Genomic DNA, 19,352 nt, shown 5'->3' with positions numbered 1-19,352 from the left:
GGATAACTCACATGACTGGAGTACAGTCATGGATGGTTATAAACTGTTCAGGAAGGACAGGCAGGGCAGAAAAGGTGGGGGAGTAGCACTGTATGTAAGGGAGCAGTATGACTGCTCAGAGCTCCGGTACGAAACTGTGGAAAAACCTGAGTGTCTCTGGATTAAGTTTAGAAGTGTGTGCAACAAGAGTGATGTCATGGTGGGAGTCTGCTATAGACCACCGGACCAGGGGGATGAAGTGGATGAGGCTTTCTTCCGGCAACTCACGGAAGCTACTAGATCGCATGCCCTGATTCTCATGGGTGACTTTAATTTTCCTGATATCTGCTGGGAGAGCAATACAGCGGTGCATAAACAATCCAGGAAGTTTTTGGAAAGCGTAGGGGACAATTTCCTGGTGCAAGTGCTAGGGGAGCCAACTAGGGGGAGCGCTTTTCTTGACCTGCTGCTCACAAACCGGGTAGAATTAGTGGGGGAAGCAAAAGTGGATGGGAATCTGGGAGGCAGTGACCATGAGTTGGTTGAGTTCAGGATCCTGACGCAGGGAAGAAAGGTAAGCAGCAGGATACGGACCCTGGACTTCAGGAAAGCAGACTTTGACTCCCTCAGGGAACAGATGGCCAGGATCCCCTGGGGGACTAACATGAAAGGGAAGGGAGTCCAGGAGAGCTGGCTGTATTTCAAGGAATCCCTGTTGAGGTTACAGGGACAAACCATCCCGATGAGTCGAAAGAATAGTAAATATGGCAGGCGACCAGCTTGGCTTAATGGTGAAATCCTAGCGGATCTTAAACATAAAAAAGAAGCTTACAAGAAGTGGAAGGTTGGACATATGACCAGGGAAGAGTATAAAAATATTGCTCGGGCATGTAGGAAAGATATCAGGAGGGCCAAATCGCACCTGGAGCTGCAGCTAGCAAGAGATGTCAAGAGTAACAAGAAGGGTTTCTTCAGGTATGTTGGCAACAAGAAGAAAGCCAAGGAAAGTGTGGGCCCTTACTGAATGAGGGAGGCAAGCTAGTGACAGAGGATGTGGAAAAGCTAATGTACTCAATGCTTTTTTTGCCTCTGTTTTCACTAACAAGGTCAGCTCCCAGACTGCTGTGCTGGGCATCACAAAATGGGGAAGAGATGGCCAGCCCTCTGTAGAGATAGAGGTGGTTAGGGACTATTTAGAAAAGCTGGACGTGCACAAGTCCATGGGGCCGGACGAATTGCATCCGAGAGTGCTGAAGGAATTGGCGGCTGTGATTGCAGAGCCCTTGGCCATTATCTTTGAAAACTCGTGGCGAACGGGGGAAGTCCCGGATGACTGGAAAAAGGCTAATGTAGTGCCCATCTTTAAAAAAGGGAAGAAGGAGGATCCTGGGAACTACAGGCCAGTCAGCCTCACCTCAGTCCCTGGAAAAATCATGGAGCAGGTCCTCAAAGAATCAATCCTGAAGCACTTAGAGGAGAGGAAAGTGATCAGGAACAGTCAGCATGGATTCACCAAGGGAAGGTCATGCCTGACTAATCTAATCGCCTTTTATGATGAGATTACTGGTTCTGTGGATGAAGGGAAAGCAGTGGATGTATTGTTTCTTGACTTTAGCAAAGCTTTTGACACGGTCTCCCACAGCATTCTTGTCAGCAAGTTAAGGAAGTATGGGCCGGATGAATGCACTATAAGGTGGGTAGAAAGCTGGCTAGATTGTCGGGCTCAACAGGTAGTGATCAATGGCTCCATGTCTAGTTGGCAGCCGGTGTCAAGTGGAGTGCCCCAGGGGTCGGTCCTGGGGCCCGTTTTGTTCAATATCTTCATAAATGATCTGGAGGATGGTGTGGATTGCACTCTCAGCAAATTTGCGGATGATACTAAACTGGGAGGAGTGGTAGATACGCTGGAGGGGAGGGATAGGATACAGAAGGACCTAGACAAATTGGAGGATTGGGCCAAAGAAATCTAATGAGGTTCAATAAGGATAAGTGCAGGGTCCTGCACTTAGGATGGAAGAATCCAATGCACCGCTACAGACTAGGGACCGAATGGCTCGGCAGCAGTTCTGCGGAAAAGGACCTAGGGGTGACAGTGGACGAGAAGCTGGATATGAGTCAGCAGTGTGCCCTTGTTGCCAAGAAGGCCAATGGCATTTTGGGATGTATAAGTAGGGGCATAGCGAGCAGATCGAGGGACGTGATCGTTCCCCTCTATTCGACACTGGTGAGGCCTCATCTGGAGTACTGTGTCCAGTTTTGGGCCCCACACTACAAGAAGGATGTGGATAAATTGGAAAGAGTACAGCGAAGGGCAACAAAAATGATTAGGGGTCTAGAGCACATGACTTATGAGGAGAGGCTGAGGGAGCTGGGATTGTTTAGTCTGCAGAAGAGAAGAATGAGGGGGGATTTGATAGCTGCTTTCAACTACCTGAAAGGGGGTTTCAAAGAGGATGGCTCTAGACTGTTCTCAATGGTAGCAGATGACAGAACGAGGAGTAATGGTCTCAAGTTGCAATGGGGGAGGTTTAGATTGGATATTAGGAAAAACTTTTTCACTAAGAGGGTGGTGAAACACTGGAATGCGTTACCTAGGGAGGTGGTAGAATCTCCTTCCTTAGAGGTTTTTAAGGTCAGGCTTGACAAAGCCCTGGCTAGGATGATTTAACTGGGACTTGGTCCTGCTTTGAGCAGGGGGTTGGACAAGATGACCTTCTGGGGTCCCTTCCAACCCTGATATTCTATGATTCTATGATTCTATGACGCCTTTGAGGAGCAGTGGGCACTGTCCGGGGTTCTCTGCTCGGTGTCCCCGTCCGATTCCCTTCGTTTGACCCTTTGACCGCACTCCTGTCCCTGTTATTTCATTAGTTGTCCCCCGGAATTTTTTGGGTATCTAGGTCCTGTGGATCCCCCTTTTAGGCTGGGGGGGGTCCTTTAGCGGTGGACGGGCTTTGCCCGCCCACTTCCCGGATCCCAATAAGACGACTCTCCCATAGCCTTCTAGCTTGGAGGGAGGTGGGAAGCTGCTACTCCTGCTGCTAGGCCCTGAGCTCTCCCTGCTGCTCCAGCTGCTCCCCTGGCTGGGCCAGACACCCCGCACTCCTGTTCTCTGCTACCTGGTTGCTCGACCCCCCACTCTGGGGGCTGCTACTGCTCCAACTGCGGCCTCGGGGGGGGGGCTGCTAGCCCACTCCTCAGAGAGGAGGAGTGAGGGACCCCAGCCACTGCTGTTGTGGACACCACCACCACCACCACCTGAGAGGGGTCCTTTCTGCCTGCCTGGACCACCACCTGGAGTTCCTGGAGTTGCTGCTGCTGTGGAGTCTGCTGGCTGGAGCTGCTGAAACCCGAGGAGAAGAAGAAGAGGATCATCTGCCAGTGCGGAGCACCTAAAGACTTTACAGACCACCGTGGAGGGAGCCCTAAGACTGAGTAACTTTCGAACTGTGCTCTTGTGGTGGGGGTCTGACTGTGTTTGTAGGGACACAGGGGGTGTGGCGTGGAGCTGCCCCCCGATCCATCTGTGTGTTCCCCCCAACCCCCACTACTACTACCACCACCGCTGCCCCCTCCACCACCCCCACTGGCTGTATACCATCTGCCTCAGCTCCTGCCTCTGGACTCAGCTGCTTGCTTGGCTTGCCATGCCCTACTTCCACCCTTTGGGCCAGAAGCAGCAGCCAGCCTAAAAAGACTTGTGCAAGCGCACGTGGGTGCATGTGCCCCCCCAGACTGCCCACCCCACAACTTTGCCCTTTACTACCTGCCCCATTTGCCACTTGTAGCTTTGCCCCCCTTTTTCCCCAGCCCCCTTACTAGCTTCAGTTTATTTGCCTGCCCCGCCCATTTCTTTCTGTAGCCTTTGTTTGTTTGCCCAGCCCCAGCCTCTGAAGCTAGCCCCTTGGTTTCCCTGTTCTACCACCAGACCGCTTAGCCCTCGCTCCGTGTGCCCATGCCCCCTCCCATGCGCTTGTGCAACTCCCCATTTTAGTTGCAACCCTTTTCACTGCACCCCCAATGTTGTTGTATCCCCCCCTCCCCTAGTGCACCAAGAGGAGCCGGAATTCCACCTTGTGTCGGTGACTGACCCCTAACCCCTGATTGTCCCCCGTCCAGCCCACCCCTTTTGGCGCCCTCCTCCCCTGCCTGCAGCCTAGCGGGGAGGAGTGGTCGACCTGCTTCCCCTCTCCCCTCCTCCTTCTGGTGTCTCCCGTTCCCTCCCGGCTCATGATGGCGGGGGATGAGATGGGTGGGGCCCCTCCAGCAGCCCAAGCTGCCCCTCCCCCGCCTGCCCCTCCATCACCCCCCCACTTCTACCTACGCTGCCGAACCATCTGCCACCGCCCCCGCTGGGGCACCAGCAGTGATGGGCACCGGGGTGACCTCCACTGCTGCCACGTCTTTCGCCCCCTCAGATTTGGGGGGAGCTCCCCCAGCCGGCGGTAATGGCCAGGGGAAGAAGAAGGGGAAGGGCCCCGCTAAGAAGACCAGGCCCTCCATGGCAGGGGCTGCCCCCAATGCCTTGGCCCCACTGCCGGCTGGGGCATCCCTCCCCGCTGTTCCCTCCACCAGTTCTGTGGGTGTCCCTCCCCCGGCCCCCAGGGCGTACGCCCAGGTGGCGGCAGCCCCCCGCCTGCTGCTACATCATCTCTCCTGCCCATTGCCTCCACTACCATCTATAGCGGCCGGGGCCCCTTTCCCACCATGACCAGGAAGCACGGCGTCCGTTGCCTCCTGGTGCCCGCCTCGCCCCATGTGGAGACCTATGTGCGGGCGTTGGCGGGGGTGGTGGGGCCCACGGCCATTGTGGCGGCCTCCAAAATGTATGGCAAGGTCATCTTCTTCTTAACATCGGAGGCCACCGCTCAGGAGGCGGTGGAGAAGGACCTGGCAGTAGGGGGCGTGTTTGTCCCCTTAGATGCATCAGCCTGGTCCTGACCTCCGTCCCTCCCTTTCTCCCCAATGCCGCCCTGTTACCTGCCCTTTCTACCTTGGGGGAAGCCCATCTCTGTCATTGGCCCTCTCCCATTGGGCTGCAAAGACCCTGCCCTCCGTCATGTCCTCTCGTTCCGCCGGCAAGTGCAGCTTCAACTGCCGCCAGCAGCGCGTGAGGGAGAGGCGCTGGAGGGGTCCTTCCTAGTCCCCTACCAGGGGGCCCATTACCGGGTGCATTACTCCACGGGGGAGGCCCGCCTCTGCTGGGCAATGGGCACATTCAGAGGGACTGCCCCTTGGCTGGCAAGGAGGAGCATCCAGGACCCCTGAGCCCCGGCAGGGAACCGGCCCCGTCATCGCCAGCGCCCCTGGCCGCCCAGCGCCCGAAACCACCCCTCCTTCCCAGTCCCCATTGCTCCCGCTTGGCCCTAAGGGCACCTCCCCAACTATACCCAGACGAGCGGGAGAGCCCGCCCCCGCTGCTTGCAAACTGGCAGGGCCTGTGGAGGAGGGTGCGGCAGGGACACTGCCGGGCATGGGAGAGGGCCCGCCCCAAGGGGCATCTTCCCTCTCTTGTGCTGCCCCACCGTTATCCCCTCGAGTCCCTGAGCCATCGCCTCTGCCCCCTGACACGACCCTGCTAGCCAGCCCCCCGGATGATGCCATGGAGGGCTGGGCCCTAGTCCAGGGGAAGCGGGGCAAGCGGAAGGCTCGAGCTCCGCTCCTCCCATCTGATGCGGAGGCCCCCCGAAAGACCAGAAAGGGGGGCACCGATGCTGAGCCTTCCGCTTTACTCAAGTGTGTGTTCCATCCATCAGTGCTGGCTGGGGATGACTTGGCAGCACTGGAAGGCAGTATCTCCCCTCCATGGGAGTCCCTCCGTTCCGAGGCCCCCAAAACACCATCTGAAACCTCAGTGTGCCCCGAGGCAACCGTCGCATCAGGTGCCGGGAGGGAGAATCCCGGGGTGGCGGAAAATTATTTCCCATCCATATATGAGGAGATCGAGGCCCTGGGTCCTGACCCTGGTCACCCAGGGGGAGGACGACCCTATGCCAGCGGGCCTCATCTGGGTGACTTCACTCCATCCCCCCTTTCCCCATGTTCCCTCCCCCCTAACCGTTGCTTCCGCTCCCACCTCCGAGGAGCCCCCGGACTCCTCCATCAATCCGGCTGCAGATGGCACCCAGCTGAGGGCCACCGAGACTGTTGAGGCGACGGCCAGTGCCACATGGCCAGGACCTGAGCCACCAGGGGCACTCCTTGTGGTGAGGAGCATTCGACCTCCTTCCCGGGAGAGGGCCCTAGAGAAGAGAGTCCACCTCCTGTGCCGTGGCTGCAAAATCCACCATAGAGCCTGTGCCGGCATCACTGAGAGCCCTCTCCCAGCCCAGAATCTCACTTCTAACCCTGCCCCTACCCTGTCCCTATCCCATCCGCCTCCCGAGATGTTATTGCCGCCCCTGGGGCTGTCTCCTTCCCTTTGTCCACCTTCCCTTCACACATTTGCTTGACTATATATTTAGTATATGTACACATGAGAAAAGATGAAGGTGGTTGGATACAAGTCATCCAAGACTTTTTAGCCAATATAGAAATGGTAAACTACTTCATAGAGAAATGGGTGTGCATTTTACAGCTCCTTCTAATTATCACGTCATTTATGTGACCATCACGTTAATATCTGAGTGATTCAAAAGGTTTCAGCTTGAAATCATAGTTCGTATAATTGTAGAAAGATTCTTCCTGGGCTGCAGTTTTTGGATGTATCTGAGGATAAGTTGTCCTTTCAGTCCAAAGCTATTTTATATGGTTGATGGGTCTGATATTGTCCTATTGAAACTTTGCCACTGAATTCAACAGGGAAAAAATCGGGCCCCTTAATGCTTTGAGAACAAATTGATCACTTTAAATGTGTTTTTGTTAGCCATATGTAATACTGAATATTTGGGGGGAGTCAGGGTAGATGACAATTGAACAATAAGATTGCAGTGGTCCTAAGAGAAGTAAGTATTTTCAAATACGGTGTAGATTTATGACTGATTGAAGAAGAAGGGTTAGGCAGCAATGTAAATTATTGTTCTAGCTGTAGATTTTCGAGGTAATTTTTAGAACTTCTGTGCACAGAAAATATCAAGTTGAAACATGCGATGGGAGAACTGCTGTTGAAAAGGAACAGTGTATCATGCTAATACCATGCAGATTTGACTTGAGCAAATACAATTTAAAAATTGAAATCATTTTCTCCTTCTGCGTACCTGCCAAGATTTAAATTCAGGGTTCAGTTTTTCTTCTACAACAGCTGATCACGTTACAAACAATATTTTCCTGTGTCTCTTGTTGAAGATCAAAATTCATGTCAGTTTCAGTAGAAACTATTAACTTGATCTTTGGTTCATAGCGCGTTAAAAGCCCCAATTCAGTTTTAAAGTGTGAGGAGGAAATAGGAAAACAAAATGTAACCTTAAAATGCAACTACTTTAAGAACAGTAAATGGTTCCCCCTCAGCCCTTCCCCATTTCTTGCTCATGAAAGGACTTTGCACCTGCAAAGATGTGGCAGCTTCTAACAGTGCCCATTGTCTGATGTGAAGTCTGAGAATTGAAAACTGCTTTAGGTTTATAATCCCCTATGCAACTCGATGATGCGAATGTGTTTTGTCCTCTGATAGGTGGAAACAATGAATGTCCGAGTGGATTATTTCTGATCCTTCGCTGATGGCTCAATTATTAGCTGACAAGATTCTTGGGAGTAAATGTGTATCAGACAAGATTCCTCTTTTCAACCTCTGTGGTCTGAGCATAAGGGGCAGCTTTGATGTTTTTCCTGTAGCTAACCAGAAATGAGTTAACCTGCAGGGTTTCTCTCCTTTATTACTTGTCTTACCACATTTTGTTCATAAATTAAAATCTGGGTATTTCTTCCTTGTTACAGGATTTCGGCTTGAGTGTAATAGGAGATCAAAGCTAAATATTACATATTCTCTTCATCTGCATTTACAGGCGTGGTACTGCAGAGAGACCTTAAGAACCAAGTGTGTTGGTCATTGGGGAAAGTTGGTGGGAACAAGTTAACTACATATGTTAAAGATGATTAAAGTAGGCTTTTTATGCAAGAAAAGAGTTAAGAAGATTTCTCCTGTCCCTGGTTCTAAGGTTAGATTTCTGCGCATTAGAAAGGAGAGGATGTCCATAGATTAGCTAAAGCGGTGAGGTGATTTAGGCTACTAATAGCCCACAAATATTCTTCCTTGTGGCAATTCTACATGATTGGAACATGGTGTATACTGCAGCGTTTACAGGTAAGAAATTTTACACTCTGCTGAAAGAGACAAATTGTACAGCATAGATGCGTTTCTCACCTGCAACTGTGAAATTTGTTTTTGATGTCGTTGCTGTGACATAACTCTAGGTAAAGCAATTTAAATGTCTTTTAAAATACCAATGGGACCCTAATAAAACTGTGACATCTGTTTAGTTCTTTGCCTGCTAGCTAAAAATTTGATGTTGGAAACTTGTATAGGGGAAAAGTTATTCCTTAATAAAAATAGGAACTTGTGATTTTTGTTAACAGAATTTTGTTGACTTCAACAAATGCATTTTTTCCAAATCTTCAGAAGGCATTATGGTACTGACAGGTTCTACCCAGTAGAATGAGTAATTATTCTGCTAGTAAAGATCCAGATTAATTTTTTAACTGCTTTTATTGCTATTGTATGTAATGTAATAGACTGGTCAAATATCCCTTGCTTTGAATTTGTTTTTTAAAACAACTTTTTTAATATCTCATTCTTATGATGAATGATTTTGCCATGTGTGTCAATGAGTTAATTTTCATACTTTATTATACGTCAGCCAGCATGTGTTTAGGCAAGAACCATGAATTAACTGTGGCTGATCTGTGTACACAAGGCCAAATTATCAGCTGAAAGAAAGTATGATGACTGCTTCACAGAACTCCACATGCACTGTAAATCGTAATTGCCTTATGTAATACTCTACCTAATCAGCAGACTCTTTGACAGTGGAACTTTCCCCATATAAACAATATTACATACATGTAGTGGAGCTAGTAGGAAATTGCTCAGGAGGAAAGTAGAAGTCAACTGAATGTAGATCAGTGCAAACAATGTGCAAATATTTTATTTCATTAGCAACTTTAGCATGAGGACATCAATACTATGGCACCATGGAATAACTTCAAGAACAGATCTCAATATTTACTCTTTTGATGTCAAAAACAGGGTAGAGAAAATCCAAAATTTTATATATATAAAAAAACTTAATATTATCTTTGACCAGTAGATCTCAAAGCAGTTTACAAAGTCAGGGACGTATGCTATCCTCATTGCATCGATGGGGAAACTGAGACATAGCAATCACGTGACTTGTCCAGTTTTAGTTTGTTGTTTAACAAAGCATTAGAAACTTTTGAGAAGGGCAGGTCAGTGGAAGCATGTTGTATCTGTTCTCAGGCATATACACTGCCTGCCTAACACCTTACATTTCACCTGGAAGTGAATAATTACAGCTGGTTGAATATTCATCAAACAATTCATTAATTTTTTCAGTTAAGGTTTTTGCATTTTTTCACCCTGCCCTAGTACTAATTTGCAATCTACAAAGAGCTAAATTATCTAGGTCCTGGTAATCTTATAGATTTGCTCATCTTCTTCCTCTATATTCTGCCACATCAGTGCTCAGTAGCATCACTGATATTGCAAGGCAGCTTGCAGAAGATGTAGGCAGGATTTTCTGAATGTCAGGACTTCATCTCTGGCATTTGTTCTCAGTAGAAATTCATCGGAGTTCAAATCTGGCCGTGTTCAGAAAGCTCTGTAAATTTGCACCCATGTGACTAATGGTAGGCATTAGAATTTCCCTTGGAATTAGTTTCTTGCCAGTATTTGTTCTAGGTAATTGGCTCAATAGATGCAGGAGTTCTGCATCCTGCTGTTAAAGAAATGTGCTTTTTCATCCAAATTATGTGGTGTACCCAGATACTATGGTGATGGATACTTCTTAAAATGTGTGTAATGTATATACACTTTTAGGCTTTTGGGAACAGTGCTACATTGGTAGGGAGATAGGCCAAATATTCTAGTAGTTCTTTGCCATCTAATTTATTATGATCCTGGGTTGAGGAGACTCTGGGCTGTGACACCTGTGGAATACATGATCATGCCAGTGCTAGGGCAGATTGGCAGAGTCCCAGCTGCTAATCCAGGGGAGGGCAAACTGTGGCCTGTAGACCAGATCTGGCCCATCAGGACTTTTAATTCTGCCCGCGGGATTGCCAGCTCCGTAGCGCAGTGGGCCTAAGGCAGGCTCCCTGCCTGCCCTGGCCTTGCACCATTCCCAGAATCACTGCCCTGGCCTCTAGGCACCACCCCCTGCATCTCCCATTGGCTAGGATCAGGGAACCGCAGCCAATTGGAGTTTGGGTGTGGTACCTGAAGGTCAGGACAGCACGCAGCGGAGCCGCCTGCCCAACCCCACTCCCATGAGCCACTGCTGGACATGCTCGCCATTTCCGGGAGCGGCATGGGGCCAGGGCAGGCAGGAAGCCTGCCTTAGCCCCACCGTGTGCCAGTGCCACCCGAGAGCTGCTCAATGTAAGCGGTGCCAGGCTGGAGCCCGCACCCCAAACCCCTCCTGCACCCTAACCCCATGCCCTGAGCCCCCTGCCATGCCCCTCCTGCACCCCAACCCCCTCCTGCACTTGAGCCCCCTGCTGCACCCCAACCCCTTGCCCTGAGCCCCTCCCATACTCTGAGCCCCCTGCCACACACCCCCTGCACAGTGCACCCCGTCCCATACTCTCTCCCGCACCCCAACTCCCTGCCCCAGCCCTACATTCATGGCCCTGCATATAATTTCCCAAATAGATATGGCCCTTGGGCTAAAAAGTTTGCCCACCCCGTGCTAATCCCTGTAGAAGATGTCATCATAATTATCCTCCTTTCCCTAGTAGCTACCTGGGTAGGCCATGTGGTTGGATGAGTCTTGCTTGCTGCTGCTTTTTTAACCGCCTGCCTTGGAGCAAGGGATGTGTCTGTCCTTTAGTGGTTCCTGATTATCTTTCACCACTAGCATCTACTAAAATCAGGCTTCATGGGTCTCACAAGTTGAAAGAGCCTCTGCTTTGGCTTAGTGCCTCATACTCTGGAACAACCCTGAGGTAATGTGAGTGTTCGCTGTAGCCACACCCTTTGCAAATCACCACCTTTTAACCTATGAAGTGAACCTTGTGAGAAAGAGGAATCTGATTGGCTGATGGAAACTTTTGATATTTAGATGTCTTCTCTTTCAAAGTAAAGTAGGAAGCCTACAGTTAAAAGGTAAAAGGGCCCAGTCTATTGACACTCATATCTGGTATCTGACAGCTACACAAGAGTTCCCACTCAGCTGCTGGCTACCAGCAGGCAACAGCTTTCCCAACCCAAGTTTCATGGAAACTGAGGTCAGTGACCATAAGGCGAAAGGCAAGTTCAAAATTAGATAACATGTACAGCACTTACTTTCAGACCAATCCCACATCCATACTCAATTAAAACAGATGGTCTGTAAACAGGAGCTATGCATTAGTTTAATGGACAAAGGAGTAAGGGATCTGCCAGAAATTGTAAAGAGACACTGCTCTCAAAAGTAATTATCCCTCCAGAATTGCGCCTGAGCTTTATATGCAGCATGACTTAATTATTTGACAATTATTTACTGTAGTGAAATGTAACTGCCCAGTGGGAAAACTGTAAAATATGCCTCTGATAGCTACAAATGTGGGTTTTCTTGTTTTGGGTGCCATATCTATTGTGTACACTTCATCTTAGCTGAGAAATACTTCAAACTTGAGTTTCCCTTCATGGGCCAAATATTGATATCAATATTTCTTGCACAAGAGAATTCCTTATAGGTTGTAAGGAATACTTAATTGGGCCTTTCATTGAGATGCAGTATTTTTCAACTTGCTTGTATCATAAGAGGATATTATCACTTCACTCTGCTCCCTTATGCAATGGGCAATACATCAGCCAAACTTGCATGCTGGTGATTACAATAGTCAAGAAAATGGAGGCAGAGGGATCAGAATTCTGGTGGGAATTTCAATGTGATTATCACAGTTGAAAAATTTTTGGTTTTGGTTTTTTGTTTTGGTTTTTGTTTTAGTTTAGACTTCAATAAAGAGGAATCCTGTACTCTTATTGGACCTAATACAAGAAGGCAGAAAATCTGAACTACTTCCAAGACTCTCCCAAAACTCTCTTCCTGACCAAGGCTTCTGAGAAAACTTATAAGGAAGGTGATATTATGCATTGTAACATTTTTGTTCTGCTTCCCTTAGGGTTTATATTTTACCTTATCACATGTGTGTTCTCAGAAGCCCCTGTCTACTCCATGGGACATGTAGTGAGAAGCCCCATTGTTTGAGACTTTAAATGTGGATTGGACAAAATATGGAAAAGTACAATCAGGAATGAATCCTAGCCTTAACAGTCTGGTCTTTATTGTTTATGAATTGTATAGTTTGAAAAGTGCTTTGAGATCCCTGAGGATGGAAGACTGGCTCTATAAAAATAAGTCATTATTATTTGTCTAGTATTCACTAACTACTACAAAATTATATATGTGGTAACAAATACATGGAGATGAGAATGGTCATCCTACATAACTTTTAAACTTAGAGTTAAGTTTTAACCCTTAGATGAAATGAAATTTTCAAAATGAAATTTTCCAGTGTGGCTTCAACTTCTGAATGTAAACCACAGTTCCCAGAAAGCCTGTGTATGATAAAGGGATTTTTTTAAACCAAGAAAATCTCTTCTCAGATGGGGTATGGATGTCTTATCAGTATAATCTTAAAAATAAATTGCACTCAAGTCTGGCTCCACATTCCCAGTTCAGAGCTGTTGAGACATATCTCCACTTCTTCAATGTCTGAATAGTTATCAAGCTACAAATGGTTTAGGACTAGTTTTCCCCAATAAGAAATGAATTGGACTTCTCCACACAGAATATAGGGGTACGTTTACAGAAACATTGCCTCCCCTTCTGTGGGTGCAGTTTGCACTTGCATTTTGGAACCAGTCTGAACAGTTGCACCTAAACTGCAATATATCACAAAATCCTGCAGTTAGTAATGTGTTTTCAGTATGACTGAAAAGAATGGAAGCTAGGGGTCCTCCTATCCTGAATTCATTTACTCCTTCATATAGCATTTTCTTTCCTTCACTCAGCCACCCTGCAATAATGGATTTCTGCATTGCTCTTTCTAATGGCTCAGTAGTTTAGGAAGCAGGTATTTAATGATCTGTCTTACATAGCCTCCTTGGTTAAATCCCAGCATTAAGCAGATCAGCTCTGCTTAACAAAGAGGAAGACAGACTCTTAAAGGAACAGATTCAAAGTTATTGAGGAACATTAAATACCGGCACCTACAAGATACAGGGGGGAAAACCTCCATATGTATAAAATGTATGAATAATAGTTTGAGTCATTGGAGGAAATGAAGTAGAAACTGCTCAGTGTATTGTATGGATAGGAAAATCACACTGTGCTGGGGAAGCCTGGGTTATATTTAAAAAAAAAAACAATAAGGCATGTTTTCAAAAACTATTCTTTACCATCTCTTGGAATAGAATTATACAAGCTGTACATGAGAACCTACCAGATCCCCAAAGGTTTAAAATGGTACTTTCCTTTGCTCCCTTCTGGGGCAAATTTGTGGTGAATAGGGTATATTCAATAGTACGTTGATTAAACCATAATCAGGTATCTCTTCTGAATTCTCTCCCTGATTCCAGCTGCCTTTTCAAGATAGGGCATGACCCAAGAGAAGAAGTGCTTTCTAAAAATAGGTACTAAGAAGTGCAGTAAAAGTGACAGTAATTCCTTCTGCTTTTATAAGCAGATCGTGGTAATAAATCTCTTACTGCACCTTATAAATTTCCCATCCACAGTCGTGGGAAAATGGCTGCCTTCTTGCTTTGGTAAGCCAGAAGATAAACTGCAGTATATCTAACACAGGTTGGTATGGTATTCACTATTTTTACATTAGTATTTTTATTGGTTCCCTTGCTCAAATGTTTTGTGATGCAATTCATTAATGTTTGTGAGAGGCATTACCTTTGGATTGAGCTATAACATAGGAATTTCTCAGTGGAAGGGTTTTCTTCAATGTTAATTTTATAATTGTAATCTTGGCTATACCTTGAAACCTTACGCAGAACGCTGTTGAAGACACAGATCATATTAGGGTCCAGGAGACACACTAGACCTTTTATTTTTGGAGACCTAGGTTTCAAATCTGATAGATTACATGTGACTGAATATGGTGTGTTCCTCCTGTTCCTTCAGATTCATGGATGGCACTGAGCTGCTGGAAATGAAAAACTGAACATAAAACTTCAGTTTTCTCTAGAATGATGATTTACTCTTCCGCCACAGTAAAATACCAGTTCTAAAAATCCTTGACTCAGTCTCCCTATAGTGACAATTGCTAAAAGAAATGGAATGGAGAGTTTCCTCTGATTTCAATCTGGGTGTGTTGTCCATTGTGTCTAATCATTAATTTAAAATGTAATCATTTGACAGATTTAATTTGCCCATATATTGTGTACTTAAAAAAAAGTTTAAAGAACTTGTTTAAGTTGCAAGCATTTTTGAATGCCATGATTCATACTGCTGTGGAAGTATTAGTGTTTCCATTATAAAACCCCATTTTCAGGTTTTATATCATGGGCTGCCCTAAAAGAGAGGCAAATTTTGCCTTTGATTACTAAATAATTTTAATTTTAATGTCTTCATTTTTCCATACAGAAAGTATAGGCAAGTCTAGATTATTTTGCAAATACTGAGATAAGGCTTCAGAGTAGCAGCCGTGTTAGTCTGTATTCGCAAAAAGAAAAGGAGTACTTGTGGCACCTTAGAGACTAATAAATTTATAGAGCATAAGCTTTCGTGAGCTACAGCTACTTCATCGGATGCATTTGGTGGAAAATACAGAGGGGAGATTGATATACGCACACAGAGAACATGAAACAATGGGTTTATCATACACACTGTAAGGAGAGTGATCACTTAAGATAAGCCATCACCAGCAGCAGGGGGGGGAAAGGAGAAAATCTTCATGGTGACAAGCAAGGTAGGCTATTTCCAGCAGTTAACAAGAATATCTGAGGAACAGTGGGGGTGGGGGGTGGGGGGGAGAAATAACATGGGGAAATAGTTTTACTTTGTGTAATGACTCATCCATTCCCAGTCTCTATTCAAGCCTAAGTTAATTGTATCCAGTTTGCAAATTAATTCCAATTCAGCAGTCTCTCGTTGGAGTCTGTTTTTGAAGCTTTTTTGTTGAAGGATAGCCACTCGATTACAGACCTAAGAGTGGCTATCCTTCAACAAAAAAGCTTCAAAACCAGACTCCAACGAGAGACTGCTGAATTGGAATTAATTTGCAAACTGGATACAATTAACTTAGGCTTGAATAGAGACTGGGAATGGATGAGTCATTACACAAAGTAAAACTATTTCCCCATGTTATTTCTCCCCCCCCCCCACCCCCAACTGTTCCTCAGATATTCTTGTTAACTGCTGGAAATAGCCTACCTTGCTTGTCACCATGAAAGATTTTCCTCCTTTCCCCCGCCTGCTGCTGGTGATGGCTTATCTTAAGTGATCACTCTCCTTAAGCCCCTCTATGGTACAGGGGTTAAGGTGCTTACCTGCCGTGTGCGTACTCCCGGTTCAACTCCCCTGGGTGCCAATTGAGATGGCGGGGGTGCTTCAAGCTCCTTACAGTGTGTATGATAAACCCATTGTTTCATGTTCTCTGTGTGCGAATATCAATCTCCCCTCTGTATTTTCCACCAAATGCATCCGATGAAGTGAGCTGTAGCTTACGAAAGCTTATGCTCTAATACATTTGTTAGTCTCTAAGGTGCCACAAGTACTCCTTTTCTTTTTGAGATAAGGCTGTTTCGGCCCCAGTCTTGCAAACACTGCTGCACATGCTTAACTTTACTCTTGCCATCAATTCTTGTGATGTCACCTGGGTACAACTGAGCATGTTTATAAGTGTTTTCAGGATCAGGATCTTAGTTCTCTAAGGCAAAGTTTCTAAGTTTTTAGGGGTGACTGCTGTATTAAGATGCCCATAAAAATTTAAATTGGGTTTAAAGTTATCATAGAGATGTTGGAAGAAATTTTTGAGAAATTGAGGAAAAAATTAGTGGTTTTGTGAGTGAAAACAAATAATGGAATTTATTGGTTTTTAATGCTGTTTTTGGTATATGCTTTACATTTCATAATTTTATACCTAAAATTTTAAAGGGATACTGTAAGGTTGTTCATGCAGTAAGTTTGATGAAAGCCTATATTAATAGCAGTGTTTATAATTTTAATGAAATTGAAAATCACTTTGGATTTAAATGCTCTCTTTCCATTGTTCACTGTAGCATTGAACTAGTGCATGAGAACTAAGATGTGGTAGTGATAAGCCTACTTTTATTGTCCAAGATGAAAGAAATACAATTAGTCAATACCTTGGAATACCTGGCAAAGTCTTATATATCAGAGCAACTTTACTCATATTGGAGGCAATTAAACTCTTTATACGAAGATGTCTTTGCAGATTCTGGCCCCATTAGTGGTAGAAAAGCAAATCTGATTTTCAAAATTCTTTCAGTATTAATAGTTTAACGTATTAGTAATAGGAAAAGAAATTTGGTTTATTTTTAAATATTCAACTCTTAACTTGACAGTTCCTGTAGACTGAAAAATGGGCTATTAATTTTTATTTTCAGGTATCTTGGGGGAAACAAATTACAGCTGTCAGTGGTAGTGCATTTAAAATGTGGTGTATGGCATGTTTTCACATGGGTGACTTATTTTTGAGGGGGCAGTGGAAACTTCATAATTTAAATACAGTGGCTTAGTGTATTACTGTAATGCAGATTTTGAGTTCATAGACACTCCTTGAAAACATGCAACTTAAACCCTCCCCTCCCACTGCAAGGAGCCAGTATAGTTCAGTTGTATCTAAACTGAGTTTTGTAAAATTTCCAAAATATGGATGTACCCAATAAACTATAACAGCTTTATGGCAAATGGGGCAAACTCTTCAAAGTATTGCTAATTACGAATTCACAGAAGACTACCGCTAAATCTGCAATTACTTTTGACTATGGATGCCCAAATTTTTGTCCAGCTAAGAGCCACATTAGCAACTTACCATGAACTGGAGGGCTGTATGTGAGGCGTAAACAGATTTGAGCCATACTGTCTGAGTGATGCCTTGTTTAATATGGTGGTAAAATTTGAACAGTTAATGGTTTGACCAGATAAGCCTTTCCCATTAACTGCTGATGGTATTAAATGTGGTCTTCCACCAAGATGTGCTACAAGCAGCCAGAAAGACTATTTTGATCAAGGTAAAGAAATGCACCTTAGCACAAGTGTCCCATGGAGAATACATCTACTTACTAAAGGTAAATATAGCCATGGACTACTTTTGACCTGTAGGCTGCCTGTTGAGCACCAGGGCTTTGTGCACCATATTCTTCTGCTCTGTTTAAATTAGAGATGAACCAGGCTAGAAGCATTTAATTTGAATCCCACCCTAAGCTTTAGCATTCGACATGGACTCAAACTGAGATGCAAGTCCTGCCAAGTTTAATTTTCTCAGCCCATATCTAATTTAAACTGATCATGATATTGTTTTGTGACATTTGAATCTGAAACACTATTTTCATCCCCCATTGTATTTTTGTTCTACTTTCTTTCTTACAAATTGAAAGTTATTCCAACATGCTTATTCTTTGTTTCCTAGTTTGGAGTCTGTTTTGTGAAACATTGCTGCTGTGAATGATCCATTCAGAGAAACGAGGAGAATCTCCTAGAATGAAGAGAAGATGGAGATGCTTCCAGTACATGGCCAGGAAACCGGTACAGCACATAACTCTTGTGTTCCTTTTCAAAACAAGAAAGACCATGCAGATTTTCTTATCAAGTCAGTAGATATTTTAAAATATTACTGATATTATATATGACAAGACTAAATTCCAAGCAAGAACAGGATTTTTGTTTCTTTATATAGTACCAGACAAGTGTGAATCAGGCTTTACAGGCACAATTGAGGTAAAGGCTTAAATTTTTATAAGTGAGTAGTGAATTTGGGAAGCCTGCCTTTAAATGCCTTAAAAGAGTATGATTTTTTTCAGAAAGTGCTGAATACCTTCCCTCCAAATAAGGCACCTTTTTAAAATTTCTCAAATTGAGCATCCAAAATCACTAGTGTTTCCCAATAATGTAGGTCAAAGTCCCTACCTCAAAAAGCTGACACTCTAAGGCACTGATTTGGCAAACAATCACCTGAATAATTTAATTGAAGTCAGTTAATTTAAAGCTAAGCACGGGCCTAAAGTGATAGCAAAACCAAAATGAACTGTCAATAAATGTAGAGAGGCTGTGGACAGGAGAGCAAGAAACAAAAGAAGAGATGTAGTCTTTGTCTGGCGTAGCTATCTGCAGTGGCCCAAGCAGACTATATTGTAGCTAGGTTGTTTTTTTAATATAAATTTTATGTGAGGGAATGATCAGTCTGGTGGAAGAATTGAGGTTTTATGAGACATTTGAATGAGAAGGAACTTGTTTGGTGCACTAGATCCGGGAGACATTTGCAAGCATAAGGTAGCACAGAAAAAAGCACAAAAAGGGTGTAGTGTAGAGAGAGTGTGAGAGCGAGTATGGATCACGGGGCCTGGTGCAAGACTTGAAGCCTGAACCACAGCTGGCAAATCCAGGCTAAGCTGTGAACCAAAGTCAGGCCATGTATTAAAGCAGGTGCTTACACGTTCGCAGTCTGATATTATATATTATTATATATTCGATAGCCCTTGAGATGTGGTTGGCACTTTCCACTGTCGAGAGAGATACAATCCCTGCCTCAAAGAGTTTACAATCTAAAAGAAATCTCTAAAACATGGGCAAGGCAGAGTTACTACGGTACATGATTGGAATAAACGTCAACTTGGATTCAAACTTAGTAGGTGTGGGATGCCTATGGGGAATATGTTTCTCTGATCAGTGGACAATTGCTTGCCCTGCACAAATACAGCTGATAAGAAGGTATGTACCATAGAGCTGAGGACAGGGAACCTTTTCTTAAGGAATTACCAGTTGGGTATCTGGGACACATTATAAGGGAATGTAAATTCAAGTGAATTACCTTCTCAGAGGTCTGGGCCAATACTTGGCTTTTTTGTTCAGCTGTTTGTGCTGAAATGCACTGCACTTTCTTGTTTCTTGGGCTCAGGTTTATCTCATGTTCTGACTCTAGTGTTACAAGAATTGAGTCTTTTCTGTAAAAGAGATGTCAATGGAGTTGGAGTGTTATACGACCTGCTCAGATCTCCCTGGCTGCAAGCTCTCCTAAAGGTA

General features: G+C 45.0%; 2 protein-coding genes across 2 annotated transcripts in view; both read left to right on the top strand.

Annotated features, from left to right (window-relative positions):
- Positions 1–17,858, top strand: part of ALS2 (alsin Rho guanine nucleotide exchange factor ALS2) — a 103,583-nt gene extending 85,725 nt beyond the window's left edge. The window contains exon 35 of the mRNA XM_043505598.1: positions 17,743–17,858. Coding sequence (XP_043361533.1) covers positions 17,743–17,781 — 39 coding nt within the window. The 3' untranslated portion in view covers positions 17,782–17,858. The remainder of the gene's footprint in view (positions 1–17,742) is intronic.
- MPP4 (membrane palmitoylated protein 4) overlaps positions 17,763–19,352 on the top strand; it is a 37,116-nt gene continuing 35,526 nt past the window's right edge. The window contains 3 exon segments of the mRNA XM_043505600.1: positions 17,763–17,811; positions 17,814–17,858; positions 19,252–19,349. Of these exon segments, the coding sequence (XP_043361535.1) occupies positions 17,778–17,811; positions 17,814–17,858; positions 19,252–19,349 (177 nt within the window). The 5' untranslated portion in view covers positions 17,763–17,777.

The sequence above is a fragment of the Dermochelys coriacea genome, chromosome 11 (assembly GCF_009764565.3).
Source record: "Dermochelys coriacea isolate rDerCor1 chromosome 11, rDerCor1.pri.v4, whole genome shotgun sequence".
In the NCBI taxonomy this organism is placed as follows: domain Eukaryota; kingdom Metazoa; phylum Chordata; order Testudines; family Dermochelyidae; genus Dermochelys; species Dermochelys coriacea.
Note: the sequence above shows the minus strand (reverse complement) of the source record. Positions and strands in the feature narration are given on the sequence as shown.